Here is a 20,807-nt window from a genome sequence, read left to right as displayed (position 1 = left end):
ACTGCTCACGAAGCAATTTGCATTTTGTCAAGTTAACCTAGCTTGTAAAATACAATGTTCCAGAATGTTCTGGCCTTTTGGAAAAAATGTAAGCAAATCCACTGTTAAAAAAAATATCACAAATGCCATGCATGCTCAGGGGTTTCAGTTAAACTGCAAAAAGGTAACAGTTGGGAATAAAGTCCAGTTGTCGTAAGAGCTCTGCTCAATTTTCCGAATCCTCTTTTATGAAAGTATTTTTGTACGTATAATTCTGTTCACAAAAGCCTCAACAAATCTCTTGTTTAACCACCGTCAGATTTGTTTAGTATGTATTATGGACATTTACTCATAGATGCAAATGACTCATAACAAAAAATAAAACAAAACAAGGAATAACTTGGGTTTGCACTAGACCAGTCTCTATACTGATATGCCGACACAGTTTCCTCTTAATCTATTTTTGTGCATAAAGGTATTCCACAGTGTTTGAGAAAATACCTTGTAGCAAATAATAACAACAAAAATAATGCCTGCTTCAAACTTGATTTCTTGTAATGTCATGACTAATTTGCATCACTGAGCTGTTAGCACTCATACCGAAGATTCTTAAGAGTTTGGACGCATATAGAGTTGGACGCTTTATAGGTTGGACACATCTTGGCTATAAAGCCAGTCAACAAAATCACTGTCTATGCTGTGATACTATTAAGAAGGGAAAATATCTACCATGACTATTCCCCACCCTGTCTTGCCCTATGTTAGGCATCTCTCACATCTTAGGCCTGTGAGTCTTTTTAGTAACCTTATGAAGTTGGAAATATTACAACAATTTTAAATAAAAGGAAACTGAGGTCAAGGAGGTATAGTAATTTATCTCAATAATTTGCCTGTAACCAGCCAGAGTTCATTCAAACCTTGCACTTCTGTCTTAGGCTTGTTCCACTGAGTGGTCTTATTTAAAAGAGTAAATAAGGGCGCCTGGGTGGCTCAGAGGGTTAAGCCTCTGCCTTCGGCTCAGGTCATGATCTCAGGGTCCTAGGATTGAGTCCCACATTGGGCTCTCTGCTCAGCAGGGAGCCTGCTTCCTCCTCTCTCTCTCTCTGCCTGCCTCTCTACCTGCTTGTGATCTCTGTCTGTCAAATGAATAAATAAAATCTTTGAAAAAAAAAAAAGAAACATTTAAAAAAATAAATAAAAGAGTAAATAAGATTAAACAGCTTAAGTATGTTTATCGTCATAATTTTTCTTATTAGCTACCATTCTTGACTATCTTTTTTATTTACCTGTCCTCACTGTAAGAACTCGTAATTCTAACAACCACCCTGCAAGATGATTGGGCCAGCATGGTGCTGGGGGTTGCACATGCTCAAGCCAATCTCACTGGTGAATATCCTCATTTTACCCATGAGACAAGAGCTAAGAAGGGAGTGACCCACCCAAAGTGGGGAAGTGGTCAGGTCTGATTCTTGGGTCTGTCTTATTCTTCTGGCTGTGGACTCCTCTCACATTCTTTACATTCTGACTACTTTAAAAATAAATAACATCACACTCAAACTGAATAATCTGAAAATTTATAATATCAAAGGGATCGGGTAACTTAAGGCAATATGTAATTTTGCTTCAACACTTGAAAATGATTCTACTAGACACTCTGGAAAATGATCTTTAAAGCTCCAGATTTTCATGGCTTTGTTCATGTTTTCATGGCTAAACATAACTCTTCAGGATCCTTTCTCTATAGGTTGGAATCCTCAAACAATTGTGGTCCTGGGTGAATCCACAGGGAGTTGATAAATTAGAAGGAAATGGAAGTTGTTGTTTTCTTGACATTCAAGAAATACTTAGCCTTGATACACTGGGTATATCTCCCTCATATTTCCTTAGCTAGTTTAAAGAATTGGAAGTTTTAATCCTAAAACGTTGGCTTCATAGTAAATAGGCAACAAAAGAAGATTTGGATTAATACAACAAAGGAAGAGGGATGCCCTGGAAAATGAATTTCTCATCTCTGACCTGTTTCCACATCTTGAAGTTCTTATGATCTAGTTTTTAATCTACACTACTTTTTATAGTGGATGTTTCCATTGGTGACAACCACAGAAGCAAATACATACTTAGTTTACTTGTTTGACTAAAAGCAAAATAAATACTAATATAAAAATGTGCTTATACTGTTATATTTTATATAACTATGATTTATCCATCTATTTATTTCTGTCTAGAAAAATAATTCATACTTTTAAAGTCTAATCTAATAAACTTTTTATGTGAAAAGTAGTAAAATAGGGGTAGTTATTGAGATAAATAGCCTATCTAATTTTTAAAATTTTAACCCTTAAAAGACTTCTCTTGGTCTATAAATGTATCCTTCTGCTTTTAGTATATAGACACATTTTCCCTTTAAGACATAACTAAGTATATGAAATCATATTTCAGTTTTGACTTACAAATATCATAAGATGTAACTTTTTTTTTTTTAAAGATTTTATTTATTTATTTGACAGACAGAGATCACAAGTAGGGAGAGAGGCAGGCAGAGAGAGACGGAGAAGCAGGCTCCCTGCCGGGCAGAGAGCCTGATGTGGGGCTCGATCCCAGGACCCTGGGATCATGATCTGAGCCGAAGGCAGAGGCTTTAACCCACTAAGCCACCCAGGCACCCCAAGATGTAACTTCTTACTTCAAGATAGAAATCATCCCCCAAACATACCCAACCATTCAATATCCAAGAAGAGGCTAACGTCACTATTTTGTAAACCCACAGCATGAGTTTTCCCAAGAGCATGGATCAACTTTTTTTTTAACTCTTTGGTAAGCTTATTTATATGAAGTTTTACAGACATGTAAACCTTAAGCTCTTTTTAGACCATGTATCTTATCTCCATTGCAAACTATATCATGATGATATTAGAACTGTCTTAGACAGCTTAAGACTCACAGAAACCATATTTTAGGACAAAATAAACCTCAAAGAATTATGGGTTAAGTCACCCCTATGTCCTTCAAAGAGATATTTCATTATAATTCTATTTCTACAATCCCAAGTCCCACCAGACTCAGTGTATACTTAGGTTCTTACAATCTCCTAAAAAATTTCTTGAAATGGCCAGCCAGAAGCTAGCTTTCTCTTCTATGGATCCCCACAGAGGTCTCTTTCTCCCTTAAGGCATGTGTCCCTTTCTGCCTAGTATTATAATTAATTTGCTAACATGCTGTATTTTCCCTCCCAGACAGTGAGCTCAAGGATGCCATCTTGAATCACATTCATTTCTTCTGTGATGGGTTAACTTACACATAGTGGGTTCTCGGGAGTATTGAGTGTGACTCAAAAATTTCTGTTAGCCATGACAAACTGCCAGAGAGAATGAATAACCTATTAAGAAGTATTTCAGGAAGCCCTTGGTCAGGAAAGAAAGCCACAAGAGTAGAGAATTCTTCGAGAGGAGAAGCAGATTAACTGGCACATAAAAGTGACACATTCAATTTCTTCACCTTTATATAACCTCCAGAAGATCAAACGTTAATAAAATATTTATCTTCAGTTGTCACAAGCCAGACTTTGATTTAAAACTCTTGGGTACATGAATGTCATACCAGGCCCAAAATATACCATCATGTATTTTTAATTTAAACATTGGTCTGTGAAAAATTTATGTATGCCTGGTATAAAAAAAAGTGGGTGAAAGTCTCTCAAATAGTCAACACAAACAAGAAAACAGAAACAGAAAACCTAAAAACAACTGTGGAACTCCCATACAAGTACCATGGAAGACAGTCCATTGGGAAACCCAATGTGCCATTGACGTGACCTAGAAAATGCATCCCCTTACCTTGAGGGAATCAAAGCAGGCAATGACTCTTCCGTTCTCCACCTGGCAGCTCTTGGGGGGGTGAGCAAATTTGCACTCCTCATCGGAGCGGGAGCAGGTGCCCCTCTGGAACTGCCTGCAGACCTCTAACGTCAGCCATTTTGTGTCTCTGACAGGGGCCACGTTCAAGGCCATGGTGCTCAAGCGCCGGGGACTCTGCTCGTTTCCGTCAAATGATGAAATCAATCCAGGTCCCAATGATTCTGAAACTACTGTTGTGAAAAACCCCACATGTGCGTCTGAAGGTAAGTGATAAATTGCTTAGTGAAGTCCAACCCAGGAAGTGGTGAGGAAGGGATTTGTCGGCGGTCAGTTACTCATCAATCAATATGCCCCACTTGAAGACTGCGGGCCGCAGCAGAAGCACGCGCAGTGTCATCTCCGGCTGCAAACGTCCGAGTCTCTTGACCGATCTGCAGACACAACTGTTTTTAATAAAGTGACTTCAAGATCATGGCACTCCTTGGGAGAATATTCAGTTCTGATGCTCACCGCTCTTGACGGTGCTGGAAAATAAGCCACCTAGACGCTCAGATCTTGGCAGGATTTCTCCTTCCTCCCAACCTTCCCAAATTTTGAAATCGAGCAGTTGGCAAAGTCAGACAATTGAGGTATCTTCATCCACTGTAAGGTCAGGGTAACGTGTCTTTGACGGAAGAACAATTTGAACGCCACAAGAGCTCGGGCTGCAGCTTCCAGCAAAAGTGACTTCGCACAGGCACTTTTAAATCACGAAACCTGCAGAACACAAAGAAAACATCAACTTACACCCAAACTCGGTAGAACTGACACTTTAAACTGTTTTCAGCTCTTATCTAGAATTTGCAAAAGTGCAGTTTTGAGCTTTGAGCTTAGAGGCTAGTGAAGAAAGTTATGCATTAGAGACACACACAGAGAGAGAGAGAGAGAGAGAGAATACGCAACTGCAACCGTATTGCAGAAATGATCTAGGCAGCAGTCCAAAAGTTAGGAATGACTCAAACACATGAGTGTGGCAGACACAATAATTAGGCATTCCGAAACAATCCCATCTAATGTGCCTCATTGCCAAAACAGTGTATTAGAACCGTGGCTTCCGATTAAATTCACATTTAGGCCATTGATTTTATTGTTGGAAATGCTATCAACAATCATTCGGGATGTGTCTCTCCTATATAATACTGGTATTGGCATTTTGAATGAAGCATGAACTCCTTACTTTACATCCTTTCCGGTTTACAGAGATTTGAACTTAGAAATGGATCTGGTAGAAGCCTCCTAGTATTTATTTTTAGGTATATCAGACTTCCTCTCTACTGTTAGTACTTCCTTCACGTTAGAATTCCCCTCTACCCTGTAAGCACTCAGAGGGTAAGGACTATTTGTATTTGTCATTTCCATGTCCCTGGTGCCTTAGTTCATGGCCATTAGGTCCTCAAAAAATATTTACTGACCGATTTCACTGATGACCACCTCACTGACTCAAGGGATGAATGCAAACTACTTTTAGCTTAGTTCAGTTTAGGTTCTAATGGAGTCATAGTCTACTCCATTCTGGGGAATGCTGGAGTTAAATCACATTCCTACAACAAAAATGTAATTAGTAGGGGCACCTGGGTGGCTCAGTGGGTTAAAGCCTCTGCCTTTGGCTCAGGTCATGATCCTGGGGTCCTGGAATCGAGTCCCGCATTGGGCTCTCTGCTCAGCGGGGAGCCTGCTTCCCCCTCTCTCTCTGCCTGCTTCTCTGCCTACTTGTGATCTCTCTCTCTCTCTCTGTCAAATAAATAAATAAAACCTTTAAAATATATAATTAGTAAATTCAAATTTCTGAAATCACTATATTTCATTGTTTTTAATATTTTCAAGGATTACAGAGCCATTAAAATATTAGAAATGTAACACGGCTGGGTTCAGGATGCATAAAAGACTGAATATCAGACACCGATCACTTTCATAAATTTTATGTGCTACAAGCTACGTTCAACGCATACCTCGCCTTGATGTCCTTCTAAAAAAGTTTAAATAAGAACTTAATGGAAACTGGAAGTCGATTATTTAAAATCAGCATGTACAAATACATTCAGGCAGTAATAATTTTTGCACGGCTCAGAAATGTTCCGTGAAAAAGTAGGTCTCATGGTAATCAGGTTTCGTTAATTCCAGGTAAACCGGGCCGAACGGCCTTCCTTGCCATAGGGTTTTGTTTTGTTTTCTTTTCTTTTCTTCTGCTCTCCAGTGAGTCTCTAACAGGGGAAGAGAAACAATGGCATCTCTCAAGCTTATCTGATCATAGAACATTTATTTAGCAGGACACCTCTTGGGATTAGTAGGAAACGCTACTTCATCCCAGGACTTTTTCACTTGTTAGCAGAAGTGTTTGAATGAGTAATGACTGTGTGTGCATTTAAGGAAATTGGCAAGCTCAGGAGCTATGACACATACCTAACTCCGAGTGTAAAATATTTGAGGGGACAGGCAGGCTCCTGCTTGTCTGTTCGGCAGCGTTGTGTTCCCAGCAGCGAACAACAACTCGCTTAACTAGGCAGTTCAAGAAGAGGAGTTTAAAAACCAAATTTACTCTGGGTCAGGTTTCGCAGACCAGCCTGGACCTGCACCCTCATTACCTCAACCCCCATTACTAACCCCCGTGGAGAACAAAGGATGAGGGAAGCAAGGGACAAGAAAACATTCCTGCCTGTGTATTTTGTGGAGCCAAGGGACTACTAATGAGGTTTCAAATGATAGGGTGGCCCCATCGAGTTTGAGTTACACAATATTTCATAGAGCCCCTGAGTCCTATGGACCAGGGTCTGATGGATTCCAGGACAACAAAGATGCAGGAGAACTCACCCCCAAAGGCAGCACAACCTTGGCCATGGCTTCAGGTGTAGGGAAAGAAATAGGCAAACACATATTTATGCACAGAAGGTAAATGAGTAATGACTCAGGTATTCCTCAAAACCACGCAGGAACAAGGCTTTCAACTCAGTCCAGTGAATGGGGTGCCCATTTGCTTATACTTTTGGGTAAGAAAGTATTATTTTCCCGGGAAAAAATAGATTGCCATTTCTAGTTACTATGAAAATCCAACTAGAATTTAGCGGGTCAGGCTTTAGGGAGGTGAACTTGCTTTTAAAACCAGTGTTGCTGGGGCATCTGGGTGGCTCAGTGGGTTAAAGCCTCTGCCTTCAGCTCTGGTCATGATCCCAGGGTCCTGGGATGGAGCCCCGCATTGGGCGCTCTGCTCAGCAGGGAGTCTGCTTCCTCCTCTTTCTCTGTCTACTTGTGATCTCTGTCTGTCAAATAAATAAATAAAAAATATAAAATAAAATAAAACCAGTGGAGCTTGGGATACCAGGTGGTGGGTATTATAGAGGGCACGGATTGCATGGAGCCCTGGGTGTGGTGAAAAAATAATGATACTGTGATGCTGAAAATAAATAAATTAAAAAAAATTTAAAAACAACAACAACAACAAAAACAAACCAGTGGAGCCATGCTTTCTGATGGCCAGAGTCCTGTGACCTTCCAGAAGGAAATGGAAGTACACTATATTTGTACCTAACAATATTGCTATCTTCTCATGAATCCCCTCTTTCTTCCAGCTTGCTCTGTTTCTATCCTAAAAGTTACAGAGCTACTGTTGTCAAAAACACCGTCTCCCTTAGGCCATCACTGCCTCCATCTTCTGGAATGGGTACAAGCAGGTACTTGTGGAATAAGGGAGAGAGAGCAGATTTGAAGGAGGTTAAGGAAGGCCACCAGAGGAGGTGGCCAGGCCAGTGATGGGTAAGGATGGAAGAAACCAACTTTTGACACAAGACTAAACTCTGCTAATACACAGACCAAAATCCGTACTGGATCTACCAGACTACAGATTCCCTGGAGGAGGGTGACATGTTAAGGATTCGCTCTCCAGTAAGGAGGCCACCAGCTATGTGTGGCTTCTGAATACATAGTGCCACTGAGGAACTAAATTCCAATTTTTTATTTATTCTTAATGAATGTAAATTTAACTTAAACATTGATCCTTAGTTTAGTGACTGGAAAACTTCCAAGTGTGCTTGGATTGACTCAAGTACATAAATCTACTTTTCAGTTGTATATTTTATGAGACCTAAATACAGATCCAGAATTTCCAATGAAATCAGCTCCTGAGTAGTGCTTTACGTGTGAAATTCACACTGCTTTCACATCCTTCATACAAAAAATAATGTGAAAATGTCCCGTTAATATTGTTTCATATTTACTACAACGTGAGTTGCTAATATTTTAACTCACTGGATTAAATGTTACTATGAAAATTAAACTCACTTAGCTTCTCTTTGTCCCATCCAGAATTCAGAGCAATATGTAGCTCCCGTTAGTTTTCTATTGACAGGAAGGTCTTAGGAACGTTTGCATTTTTTTTTCTCCCAGCCAACACAGAAGGTAATGGAGTGGTGGAAAGCACCCTGCCTTATGAGCCAGCTTCTAGCCTCATTTTGCCAAGGTTCCTCCATGCAACCTTGGGTAAGTCGGTTTCTTTGAGATCCAATTCCTTTATCTGTAAAATGTGGATAACAATTCCTAACTACATGACATGGTTGCTGCCATGGAGGACAGAGAACAGAAGAAACAGAAAATACTTTGTAAACAATGACATGCTGTCCTCATGCAAGGCGAAAGGAGGAGCTACTCAATAAATATTTATTGAATAATTCTGTTTCAGGATTCTGTATCAACGGCCAGGCTTATGGCTTTTGCAGATGCACAGTAGCCAAAAGCAGGACAGTGGATTCGAGATCAAAGGAACTGACAGAATGGGGTCCTGGGGGCCACATATCTGGAGCATCCCTTGGTTCTCAGACTGATTGGTTCTGCACCCGAAGAGAACCCACAGAGAAGTTTCCCCAAGTACCAATCCCACAGTGTTCTTACAAAAGCCTCACCAGTCCCTGCTTTCTTCTTTCAGTTGCTACCAACCCAGAAATGCATCAAACACTCTGGGGCCCCAGCAGTGACCCTGGATGTGATGCGTACCCAAGTATTCGGGAAGCATTGTCGGGAAGCCTCCTTGGTTTGAGGGCTTGCTGGAAACACGGAGGTGGAGGCCATCCCCCAGCGCTCTGGGTACGTGGGGAGGAGTGGGCAGCATTTTTTAGTTCATCTGCCCAGAGGAGCCCCTCGGAAAATGTGTCCGAATGGAGCGGGCACCTTTTTCTCATTCTCAAAAAGGTCCCATGTATGCTGCCATTGGTCCTGCTTATATGCGAGGCACCTTTTACCTTTCCCAGAGGTTTCTGGGCTCCACTGGGAAAGCAGGGTCTCCCACTTACATGATTTTCCAGTTCCTTCTCTTTTATATTTCTCCCAATGCTCTCCTCGTGCAGCCGTTTTTCTCAGTTCTTTTTGACTCATGCTTCAGTTTTATTTCCAACGTTCCAATCAATGCTATCCCCAATTAGCTCCTTCCGGTGCAGAACCCAGGCAGAATTCAGAAGTAGTTCCTCCCAGTGATTTCTCTGGCCTGGTTTCTTCATCAGGGTTCCTCACCTTGTCCCCTTCAGGCATTCGGAACCTTGTGTTCTTCCCCCTCCTGGTTTTCTGAGCCCCTCAGAGAGGAGGCGGTGCCCGTAGCCTTGCAGGCTGACCATTGATATGGCCTCTGAGTCTTGAAATCCTGCTCCTCGAAAACCCCCACTGCCCCCTCTACTGATCTCTCGCTAGCCCACTTTCTAACAGTACCTGGTGATCATTTTTAAGTATGACCCCCTAATTCTCAAGAACTTAAATATTGACTTATCCAACCGCATGCCCCCAGGTTTTGCCATGTCTGTAACAGACCTTCCCATTAGTTTCAAATCCTCAGAACTCAGAATATGCTTAACAAATGTTTGTCAAACAAAGTCCTGATCCTCCTCCAATGAACATCTGCACTGTAATACGGACCAAAGTGTAAACGAAAGGAATAAGGCTCTGAATGGGGAATCTCAGTATTATCCTGGAAAGCAAATCAGAGCCAGTAGCATTGGCTTACCCTGTTTCTTGCCAAGGAGGTCAGGGGTGAGAGTGAGGATCTGCCTCGGGATAAATGATTTGATCTTCAAAACCCAGCATCATTAGCCCTGTGATCTGCAAAGTGTAACAGCTGGGCTAGCACAGCAGAGGCCTCTGGGAGCCCATTAGGATGCAGATTCCCAGGCCTCGCCCAGAGGTACTGACTCAGAAACTCTGGGGGTGGGGCCCGGCAAGCTGTGTTTTAACAAGCCCTACCGGGGTGACGCTGAAGCCTGCTCCAGGCTGAGAACTGCCATCGTAAGCTTTTCTCCCTGGCCCCCCTGTTTGTGCTGAGGGCATAAGGGTGGCAGCCCTGAGTTGATCACAGGGTCTCGACGTCACGGATTCCCCCAGAAATAACTGCAGGAGGCCTGGCTGAGGGCCTCTCCCAGAGGCTGTGTTTCTGATGAGTCCAAACATAACTCAACAAAAGACACCGGAGAGATCCGTCCCAGACAAGACTTCATTCTATGAGAACTGCAAGAATAAATGAACTCCCAGCCTGTAGGTTTTGTTCGGGACGAAGCAGGCCTTTCATCGGGGCGCATGGGGCTTTGTTTCGAGGAGCCTTGTCTGAGCGAGGACCGTCTCGGAGGCCCAGTGGCCCCTAGGAAGCGGCCCCATCCTGCTGGAGATCTTTACAGAGGAGCTGCTTTGTAGCGCCCCAATGTAACAAATATCGAGGTCCACTGCGGGACCCATCTTCAAAGGAAAACAAGATAGAAGTGCAAGGATAAAGAAACGAAGTTCTCGAGTACTTCCTGAAATACCAAAGGACTTGTTGCTCCACTACAAAATAATCATGGGCTATTTTTAGGGTCTTTACTCACACGACACTTCATTTTTCAAAATACATTTAAAACTCCTCTAGGGGTTCGATTTGCCGAAAGCTGTGGCTTTGGACTGTAAGAAGGAATGGGCCGCTCACGTCCGCTCATGGCTGTGGGCTGGTGCAGCAGATCCGTCTGGAAAGCACAGCCCGGGCCCCTCAAGCGACGCCACCTCCCTTCATTCCACATCCCTCAGCTCCCAGGCAAGCCCGGGCCGGGGACCCCAGGTGTCCTCGCCTTGCTGACGCTTTGGAGCTAGTTTGTACATTTTTGAAGGGAGAAACATCAATCATGCCCGATCTTGAGGCTGAGATTGATCAAAATTCAAGACCGCCTTAAGGAAAATAGTTCACTTTCGGTCACCTATGGCATTTAGCTGTCTGCCAGACATCGGCCTCCTAGCGAGCTCATCAAAGGGTCCTTGCAAAACAAACAGATTTCTGAGTCAGCCAGGCAAGGACTCATTATCCATTAAGTAATTTATGGGATGCCTTTAATTTTATTTTCCATAAATCTCATGACCATAAAGAAACTATGTCTCCTTGAGTTTCCTAATTTCTAATTTGGAGCATCTTCGGGTTTCCTCTTTTTAATGCTTAAAATTCTCCAAATATATGTTTAAAGCATGATTTTTTCCTTCCTGTGAGCAGCCTGACGATTGAACATCCCCACTTCTATTTCTGGAGCTTGATTTAAAATAGCTCTCAGTGGGCTCTCTTCCCTGATCGATGACGGGCCGTATCCCGCACCTATCAGATGCAGACGCCTGGGCGGGAGACGGACGGGAGAAGCTGCTGGCTGGAGTGCTGGGCTGAGAGCCACTTGACCTCCAGGAGAGGGTATAATCCTGCCCTGTAATCACAGTCACCATGGAGAAGAGGTCCCTCCCTGGGGCCTTCCCACAGGAAGCCTAAGGTGCCAATAAAAATACAGAAACTTGAGAGGCCCCATGGCAAAAGTAGAAAAGGACCCCGCTGACTTCTTGAAGAAGAGGGAGTGGCAGAAGTGACTGTCCTTAAAAAGACGCTTCTTTGTAGAACCTTGAAACAGGTTTTTTAATTTCCTGAAAATATACATGAAATGGCATTCTTCTGCATGCTTTGGGGGTAAGAATCAATTTTTCTATGTGGGGTTCTAGTTGCTCCTCTAGCCTGATTAGCTATGTGATGTCACCTGGGCTCTCCGAGTTCCAGTTTCCTGTTTGGAATCAAGGGGTCGAAAACAGCAAAGCCACAAATACATGTACTGCAGCCAGTACAGATTAAATAGTGTAAATACTACCCATACAGTATCTATCCCTTATCAACATTAGCTATGGCATCTATATGCCTAACATCTATGTGCACGTACACACAGTCACACACACACAACCACACACATACACACATGTAAGTGACAGGTGGAAATAACTTCCACTCACTAAAAGTCATAAAGTTCTAAAAAGTAAATGAAATCTAAATAACAGAAAGTAGAAAGGGCCTTTCTATGAAGCTGGTACACTCTAGGAAGTCCTTCTCAGAATATTACTTAGACCAACTTTTGATGGATGCTCTTCTAAGACTAATTCCAAACCCACATCCATTTTAAACAGAGAAAGAACCAGGCTAACAATAATAATGCCTTCATCTTATGTGGTACTTTTTTTCTGTGGAACACACTTTCAAATACATTTCCCTGGGGAAATCAAAACACTGGCCACCCAAGGTCACCATGGCGGGTCTGATAAGCCAACATTCAAGACAACAGTACTAAAAGGAGAAATTTCCATCCCCAAATTTTCTCTTGTATCTTAAAACGCAAGCGAAAGATTCATAAAATCCGGGTCTCATTTTAACACATGAAAATTTCTAGTCCATTTTCACTGTGATTTCCAGGAATGGGCAGAGAAAGAAATCCCATCTTTAATTAGAAGAGGAGAAATGTCTAAATATATTCCTAAAACGACAGCCAGATATAATATATTCAACACATATTTGTATTCAAATTATGTTTTCTCACTGTGTCTGTGTTTTCTATCTAAACATTTGTAATTCAGTTAGAAGATACTCTTATGAGAATAAAAGCAATTGTATTAGATACCATTTAAGACTGACCGCACTTACCGGTTTCCTGGATGTCCAGGACCCAGTGGCTACAGTCAGAAAAAAATTATTATTGAGCTGCAGGCTGCAATCTAGCCCCTGAATTCCCAGAGAAGTCTTTGTCAGAACTTCCATTTCCTTCCCTGGCCACAGCCCTGGTGGACGGGACTGCTTTTCAGCTGACCTTTTCCCTTCTCCCTCTCCAATATCACCAGCCAAACGGCTATCTTATCTACCCATACACCTTAACAAATGTCAACCCTCCCCTTCTGGACAAAAGTTTTTAACATAACTTTGATGATCACAAAATGAAAATAATAAATCACAGAGCCAACAAACTCACATGTTGTAAAAATCGATATATTACACCACACTGAAATACAACTAAGATGTCAAAGGAAGTTAATGTTTAATAAAACAAAGAATGTATTTTGAAATTTCACCGCTTAGGGACACGTATGTTAGAAGACAGAATGAGGCAGTTGGATGCTCAGCCCTGCATGCATGTAACCACGATTACAAGTGTGACGGGCACAAATGCAGACTAAGAGGTGTAACAAGTGATGTGGCTTTTCAAAATGTCAAACAATTCTTGTTACAGTTCCTAACAAGTTAAAGGACAATCTTGCCTCAACTTACACGGTTGTTACCTTCTTTAAAAATTCAGTTATCTTAAAACTGTCTAAAAAATAAAAATATATAAATTAATAAATACTTTGCACAAAAGAACAGTTAAGATCTTGACCCAATCACTATGAACTTGACCCAATCACTATGAACAGGGTTTTTATCTCTGTGAATGTTCAGCAGGACACTTGAAAATCACAAGCCATAGGCTGGTTCTTCATTCAAGAGAGTCACAAACATTGAAAGATGTCAACATCCTTCATTCACTCCTGCCCATTGCATTTTCAAGATGCTCCCTAGTTATCTGGACAAAGGGGAGAAAAATGCTCCCTCAGATTTCAAAGAAATTTTTCCTTAAATTTATAGGGTGGTACTGTTCCCATTGAGAAATGTGCCACAGATCTGCCTAAGTCCAACTGAGTAGTCTCGGGTATAAACTGTCAGGATCATTAGCAGAGTAGATACTGGGGAGCCCCAAAGGGATCTAGATAAGACCCCAGTTGAAGGAAGCTCTGTCTGGTAGATTCACCCAGGATACATTAGAATGAGAAGGTCTCCCAGATGTTACTCTTGGTTAGAGATGATAGCAATGGTCCAGACAAAAGGCAGAATCGGGGTGGAAAATTATATTGCAGTAGTGAGAAGAAAAAGGAAGAGGGTGTTTCTGGGGTAAATTCATTAGAAACACACCATCTTTGGGAATGAAGAGAGCAGGGAAGAGATTAGTGAAAGAGGACTTCAAAATTTGGATCCTGTGTGGACACCGATGCTCTTCCCAGGAAGAAGGGTGTCGGGGAGCGGAATCTAATTGGAAATAGGAGCATTGAGGTTGAAGAGAGAGGGAGAGAGATTTATGTCCATATCTACATCTATGTATCTATCCAGGGGGACATGAGAAAGGTTTGAGCCCGGTCAAGGACAGTCCGTTCAGTTACATGGAAGTGACAGAAAGAAGAGGGCTAAGCGAAACCACGGAAAAAGAAGAACGAGAAATAAATGATTCTTTGGATATTGCAGCATCAAGGGTGCTGGAGAGAGTTTCAGAGCTCCAAGATGGAGGGAGTAGCCAGATGGGTCCACTGGCAGCAGACTACAGGCACGTGGACAGACGTCATCGTGAGGATGTCACTGTTGACCCTCCAGGTGGCAGCTTCCCTGGTTCACAGTTGTGGAGGGGGAAGGGGAGGGCAGCTGGGAAATGAACGCTTAGTGCCTGGAGCTCTATAGAGTATCTGGTGTTGCAAGAATGCCATTAGCAACAGGGGAAGTTTGGAATTCGCTTTGCTGTGCAGTCTGATGGGCACTGATTACCTGCGTGCGCCCGGGGAGGTGACCCTTTGTAAACCTGGGCTTTGCTCGCAGAATTGGAAGGCTGCACTAGGTGAAACCCCTGGGAGAGTGGGACAGTGCTTGCTTCTCCCGTCTCACTGCCAGTCTTCCCTTTCTTTCCTGAGTGGAAGGAGGGAAACCCAATAGGAGTATGGAGAAACGGCAGGACAGAGCTGTGGGCCAGAGAGCTGGAACTGGCCCACAGGACGAGGAGGGATTGAGGCCATCAGCTCCAGTGGAGGCCCCTCGAGAAAGAAGATGTTCATTTCTCAGATGCAGGGCTGGAAGAAGGGGGGAGGTGAAGGAGACAGCCTGGTTTTCAGCAGGAGAGCAGGAAAACGAAATGGGGCCACTTTTGTCTTGTGGCCCTCACCCTCTGAGACTGAAAGGAGATGTTCTACCTGCCCAGACAGGCAAGTGTGGGTCTGGGGCTTGCAGAGAGCTCTCGAAGCTTCGGATGGCTCTTGCAGGCAGGCAGCAGAGATGAGATCAAGGCAGAGAATGTCAAGTGGCCCAGGAGGCAAGACCTCGGTGTGAGAGCACGAGCTTGTTCTGAAAATGAAAGAATGGTTTCGTCCCTTTCTCCATCTGCCCTTGGCATCTGAGAGCCATGATAGCGAAGGGATGCTGTCAATTTCAAAAGTCAAGGCCATGGAGACAGAACACTTCAAAACAACAAGAAGGCCTGAGTGCTAGCAAGAGCACCCGGACAGGTGACTGGAGTTGACGACGTGGGGGACAGTGCTGTTGTCTTCTCCTTGTGGAAACCATGTCTGCTCTCTGAGAGGATGTATCAGAAAACATCTAGGTTTGTTAAGTATCTTGGGGGTGGGTGTGAGTGACGTTAGAAGCGGGCATGGCGGGTGTCCCTCACCAAGAGGCACTGGGTCAAGTCCCACATGCTCTGGAAAGGACAGAAGAGCCTGTGGCTTCAGCTGGCCCGAGCAGCCGTGTGGAAGGAGCGTGAGAAGTGCCCACATCTCAATGGGCTGAAAAAGGCAGGTGCCTCGAGCAGACTGACAGATCCCTGGGACATCTTTAGTGGTGAGATAAGACCCAGGTACCAGCTTAAAACAAACATTTGTTGAGAACCTTTTGCTAGCACGTTTTTGAGGTGAAAAGTCCTAAAGCGGAGAGATCAGAGTGTATGCCCGGTGGCCAGTGTTTGCTGGAGGCAGCGGAGGCTAGCAGAGCCAAGGCTGGTGAATGTGGAGGGGGTGGGGAAAGGACTTGAACACAGGCTGTTTGGTTGCAAAATCCACCTGGCTCTGTTTCACTACTCTCTCCCCCAGTTCGTGACTCTAAGCCCACCAGGCAGTGACAACTCCCCAGAGTTGCGCCCTTTCTCTGGGTCTTGTCTCTGTCGCCTCTGTCACCTCTTCCTTCCCCTTCCTCCCTCTCTCTGACAGACCACATCTGATCCATTAGGAAGTTCCTCTGGCTCTACCTTTCTCACAGATCCCAAATCTAGCCCCTTCTCACCACCAACACGGCGGCCACCTTCCTCTCGACTACCATCATCTGGGTGAGTGTGACAGGCACCTAACCAGTCTCCTCTGCTTCTCCCCAGACCCCACTGCAGTCCCGTCTCAACACATTATTCTGGGAGACCCTCTGCCAATGTGATCAGATCATATCACTTCTCTGCTCAGGAATTCCCAATAGCTCCCCACCTCCTGGGTGTCAAAGTCAAGAGCCATGACCATAAGCAGCCTACCTTAAGCCACGGTAAGCCACCCTTCCTTGCCTGGGGCTGGTCCTTGAGCAGCAAACATTGGCCTGCCCCAGGGCTCTGACCTCACTGTTCCCTCTGCTGGAAATGTGCCTTCTTCAGTTAGTCACGTGGCTCAGATGTCTTCCTATAGGGAGGCCTTTCCTGATGTAATATGGTTTCAGTCCTACTCCCTCGCTTTATCTCACCCTGCTTTATTTCCCTCCAAAGTCCTTATCCTTATTAGATCCTCACAAATAGACTTACTTATCTTTTCAATTTCCCCCCCAACCAGAATGTAACATCTGTGAGGGCAGGTCTGTGTGTATCCCTGACAGCTAATGCCACACAAAAACTTTAAGACATAGTAAACACTCAGTAAACATTTGCTGAATGAGTATGTGGATGAATGAACAAATGAATGAATGAATATACTACAACAGCTCATAGTGTGTGCCTGCTTTATGGTTTTGTTCCATCCTCATGACGTGCTTTCAGATATTCCTCAAACGTTGTTGTTCTCGTTATTCTGTCAGTTCTCTGGGACTCCAATTTCTTAGCTTTAAACTAGAAGGGGTACAATGAATTTTAAGGCCACTTCTGCCCTTAAAGTTCTGGGATTGTACAGTGATTGGCAAGGTTGACTTAAGGAGAGATGTATTTTTAGGAACTCTTCTGGAAATCTTATCAGCTCTGCTGGGTTTGGCCTAGATTTGTTACCAGGCTGTTTGAGCTGTGAGATCTAACAGGAGCATCTGCATGGTGGCGGGGGGAGGCATTTGGAGAGACCATTGTGCTCCTGCTCCAGAGTCCAGATCCAAGGGGGCACCCAGGTAGGGTGGAGAAGTGACCAGGTTTTGCACTCAGCACCGGGACGGAGCAGGTATCTAATACTTAAGCTCTAATCTGCAAAAAAGGACACAGATCTAGGGTCTTGGCACCCCAGAGATTTAATGCTTTCTAACATTTTCTCTTCTCCTAGAAAAGCACATAGAATGCTCCTGTGCGCCAAGAACTCTCCAACACCTCCAGCCCAGTCTTCATGGGTGCGGTGGCGGGACTGCTATGGTCTCAGTCCTGGAGGAGGGTCTCGAACTTTCTGAATGGGAGCCATACTGGCTCCTGAAGGTTGTCAACAGAAAAGTTTGCTGAAAGTGGATGTGAATATGTTCCTTGATAAGATTGGGCCCCAAGGGGTTCCATCACTGGCCCTGGAGTTCTGTAGCAAGTGAAGGCCCAATTTTTGAGCCACATGGACCCTCAAAACAGCATACTATGGAGTTTTGACATATATCTGAAGACAGACCAGAGAGAGCAAATCTTCCTCTGCCCTTGTCCCCTGAGACAGTAGCCCTAGCCAGGCCCGCTTCTTCCCGAGATATAGAATCCAGGAATTGATAACATCCAAGAGAGGTTCTGATGAGAAGAATATTCTAGTTCTACAACCTCTTCTCACATCCAACCCTACCCCACTCACTACAGAACATGGTTATTCTGGCATGGAACCAGATATGGGGTACGCAGATTGGACACTCCAAAGATTCAGAAGACCCCAGAAGGAAGCGGAATGCTGGTGTGTTTGAACACTATGAAAAAGACAGCCACCAGGGTCAGACATGCCAAGACGATGGTATTTCATTAATATTTAATGAAATAGAAATTTCGCTACAAAGCACCATTTGACTTAAGCAGAAAAGAAGAACCCAGAAAATCAGGATGAGGGAGCAGTCCATCTATTAAAACGGGATTTTTAATGTCATTTCACTCACCCTAGAAGTTAAAAAAAAGATCAATTTCCTGCCATAGTTTTTAAAATCACTGCGGACAAGGAATGACTCAAGCCCCAAGGATAAAGCAGGCTACAGAAATGAGTCTGAGTCAATGATTCCTTCCTCTTATCTTTCAGGAAATTGAACTAACTGCTAGAATGGAAATCAACAACAAATATTTACTGCACTTAAAACCGGGAGCTCTGAGTAATAAAAAAATTAAAAAAAAAAAAAAGGGAAAACGTGACAACAAAGTGCATATTCTATAAAAACGTAACGCACTCTGATGTAGCCCAGGCAGGCATCATCAGGTAACAGGATGCTAATCCCTGCAGGCAGGAAGCACCACACGCAACCTGTGATCCAGCTCCCCGGCCCCTTCTCTCCTCCGCACCCTGCCCCCCTCCCCAGCAGACGGGGCTCCTCTCCTCCCAGGCTGAGCACTGCCTCCCCGCTGCCACCAGTTGACGTTATTCCTAAGCAACGGCACTGGGTGCTGTGTCACCATGGCAACAGCGGGCCACCGCTCCACGGAGTGCAACCGGGAAACTGGGGGAAAGGAAAAAGAAGTCACGGGCTCCGCCGCTCCTGGTCACGAGCGACTTCCGAGGAGGTCAACGTGCGTCCCATTTTATGGAGGGGGAAACTGAGGGGCCGGCGCGCTCCCTAATTCCTGCGAAAGGAGAAGCAAAGTGCAAAGCCTAGGGCTCACCGCCTACACCTGGGGCTTTGCTCCCTTGTGACAGGGCCATTTCTATGAGTCCACTGTGAGGGAAACAAACAAACAAACAGAGAGAGAGAGAGAGGTGCTTCGGTATCACAGAGATGAACCACGAAATCTTCAGACGTCTATTTTAATGTATACAACGCTGCTCTCTCAAAGACATATTTTGCTCAACCCCCCCCCCCCCCCGTCAAATACAATTCTTATTTAAATGTGCCTACTTTTGCTTTTCAGGGTCTAATGACCTGTAGACTTCACTGGGTTCCTTAATCTCTTCTACCAAAACTGCATTTCTCTTGAAAACGTATCCATTTTCCTTTAAGTATTTTTTAAGAGGCATACTGCTGAGTTGGAAAATTAATAACCTGGCATAACCTGGGTTACCACCCTCGTGACAAGCTCTCAAGTTACTTGTTCATTATTTTCCAAAATGATTTTATCACCTGCGCTCCCATGTGCCTATTTCAATGCTCTTCTAAGGTTGCTTATTTCTCGAACTGGTCTGACCTCCTTCTTTAAGAGAACCAATAGCTTTGAGCCAGACCAAATCTGACAAGATAAAACGAGAGAGAGGGAACAAGAGAGAGTCTGAACAATATCTTTTCTGTAATGTAGATGATCCCATGGCCACTCTGTATATCCCAGTAGCCCCCCGAATTTGGGGTCATTAATAGTGCGTATGAAAAAGCCAACTTGTCCATGTAACAGTGCTTTTAACATGTAAAGCATTACACGTAAAGCATTAGTTTGCTAAAGAAGTCTCTTTTTAACAGGGGGTAAAGTGCAAACTAATTTTTATGATTATAATAGAACTCTATGTGCAGGCATAAATGATGTTTTGCTTACTGCCATATAATCAACATGACTTTCTTAGGATTTACCAAAAGCGTGTATCTATAGGAGAAACAACTGTTAAGAGTTGAGAGATGCCATTTGCCCTTGAGCAAACCACTGAACTTGAAACTTCCATTGCCCCGTCTATACTTGCTTGTTGCCGGGACCAAGAGATACGCCATCTATGCAGGAATCTAGAGGACCGGAAGCGGAGCCCCGGTAGAAGGCATCTCATCCCTGGGTTCTTCGTTGACCCAGGGCAGCGAGATTGCAACACTGATGGTGGAAATTTTGGTGAAGGCCACGTTGATAACCTCCGCAGCACTTGGCAGAGATGATCCTGTCTGCACTACTTTTTTTTTTCCCAGCAAGAATGACTCAGCAGCAGAAAAATATTAAGCTTGGCTACAACTTCTTCACGGTGCTGGTTGCTTGAACTAACTCCTCATCAACTATGAGATCTATCCAGCTTCTCAAATGATGGTTGCTCTATTTTCAAAGAACCACTGAAGATGGAGATCTTGTCCCCAAGCCAGCAGTTTTAAGGGTTCACTCTTACACGTCTTAGGCCAGTGCTTTAGGCTTTTCCCATGGCTTCCTTCAGATTTTGGTTACCAAGGGTCAGGAAGAGGATGGGGTGCTTGAACACACAAGTCCTTGGGTAGTTTGCTGACACTTGGTAAGAAACCAGCTCACTCCTCTCATCCCCCACCGAAAACACACTTAGCTTACTAGATCACAGGCAGTTTCTGGAAAGAAAGGGCCATCAGCACTTCTTTTTCCAAAGTGGAAAAGTGTAAGAAGTAAAGGCTGTCTGAAATATACTAGACTACCTTGGGGAGGAGCCTAATTGCCTAATTGTCAGCAAATGCATAGGGCTGGCAGTTAGAAGAGCTGAGTTAGTTTCTGCACAGTCACGGGGAGATTTGGGGTGAGTCAGAGTCCTTCTCTAGAATTTGGCTTACCCAACCATGAAAAGGAGATGTTAGACCAAGCAATGGTTGTCAGACTCAGGTGTGAGTAGCCACACAGC

At 43.9% G+C, this 20,807-nt stretch overlaps 1 protein-coding gene across 8 annotated transcripts in view; it reads right to left on the bottom strand.

Moving 5' to 3' along the window:
- The window catches only part of MBNL2 (muscleblind like splicing regulator 2), a 158,223-nt gene that overhangs the window by 105,482 nt on the left and 31,934 nt on the right, over positions 1–20,807 (bottom strand). For all 8 annotated transcript variants that reach the window (XM_044249979.1, XM_044249982.1, XM_044249978.1 and 5 more), the window contains exon 2: positions 3,813–4,589. In XM_044249979.1, the coding sequence (XP_044105914.1) occupies positions 3,813–3,986 (174 nt within the window). In that variant the 5' untranslated portion in view covers positions 3,987–4,589. The remainder of the gene's footprint in view (positions 1–3,812; positions 4,590–20,807) is intronic.

This window comes from Neovison vison, chromosome 5 (genome assembly GCF_020171115.1).
Source record: "Neovison vison isolate M4711 chromosome 5, ASM_NN_V1, whole genome shotgun sequence".
NCBI lineage: Eukaryota > Metazoa > Chordata > Mammalia > Carnivora > Mustelidae > Neogale > Neogale vison.
The sequence above is the reverse complement of the archived record's forward strand: the minus strand, read 5'-3'. Positions and strand labels throughout refer to the sequence as shown.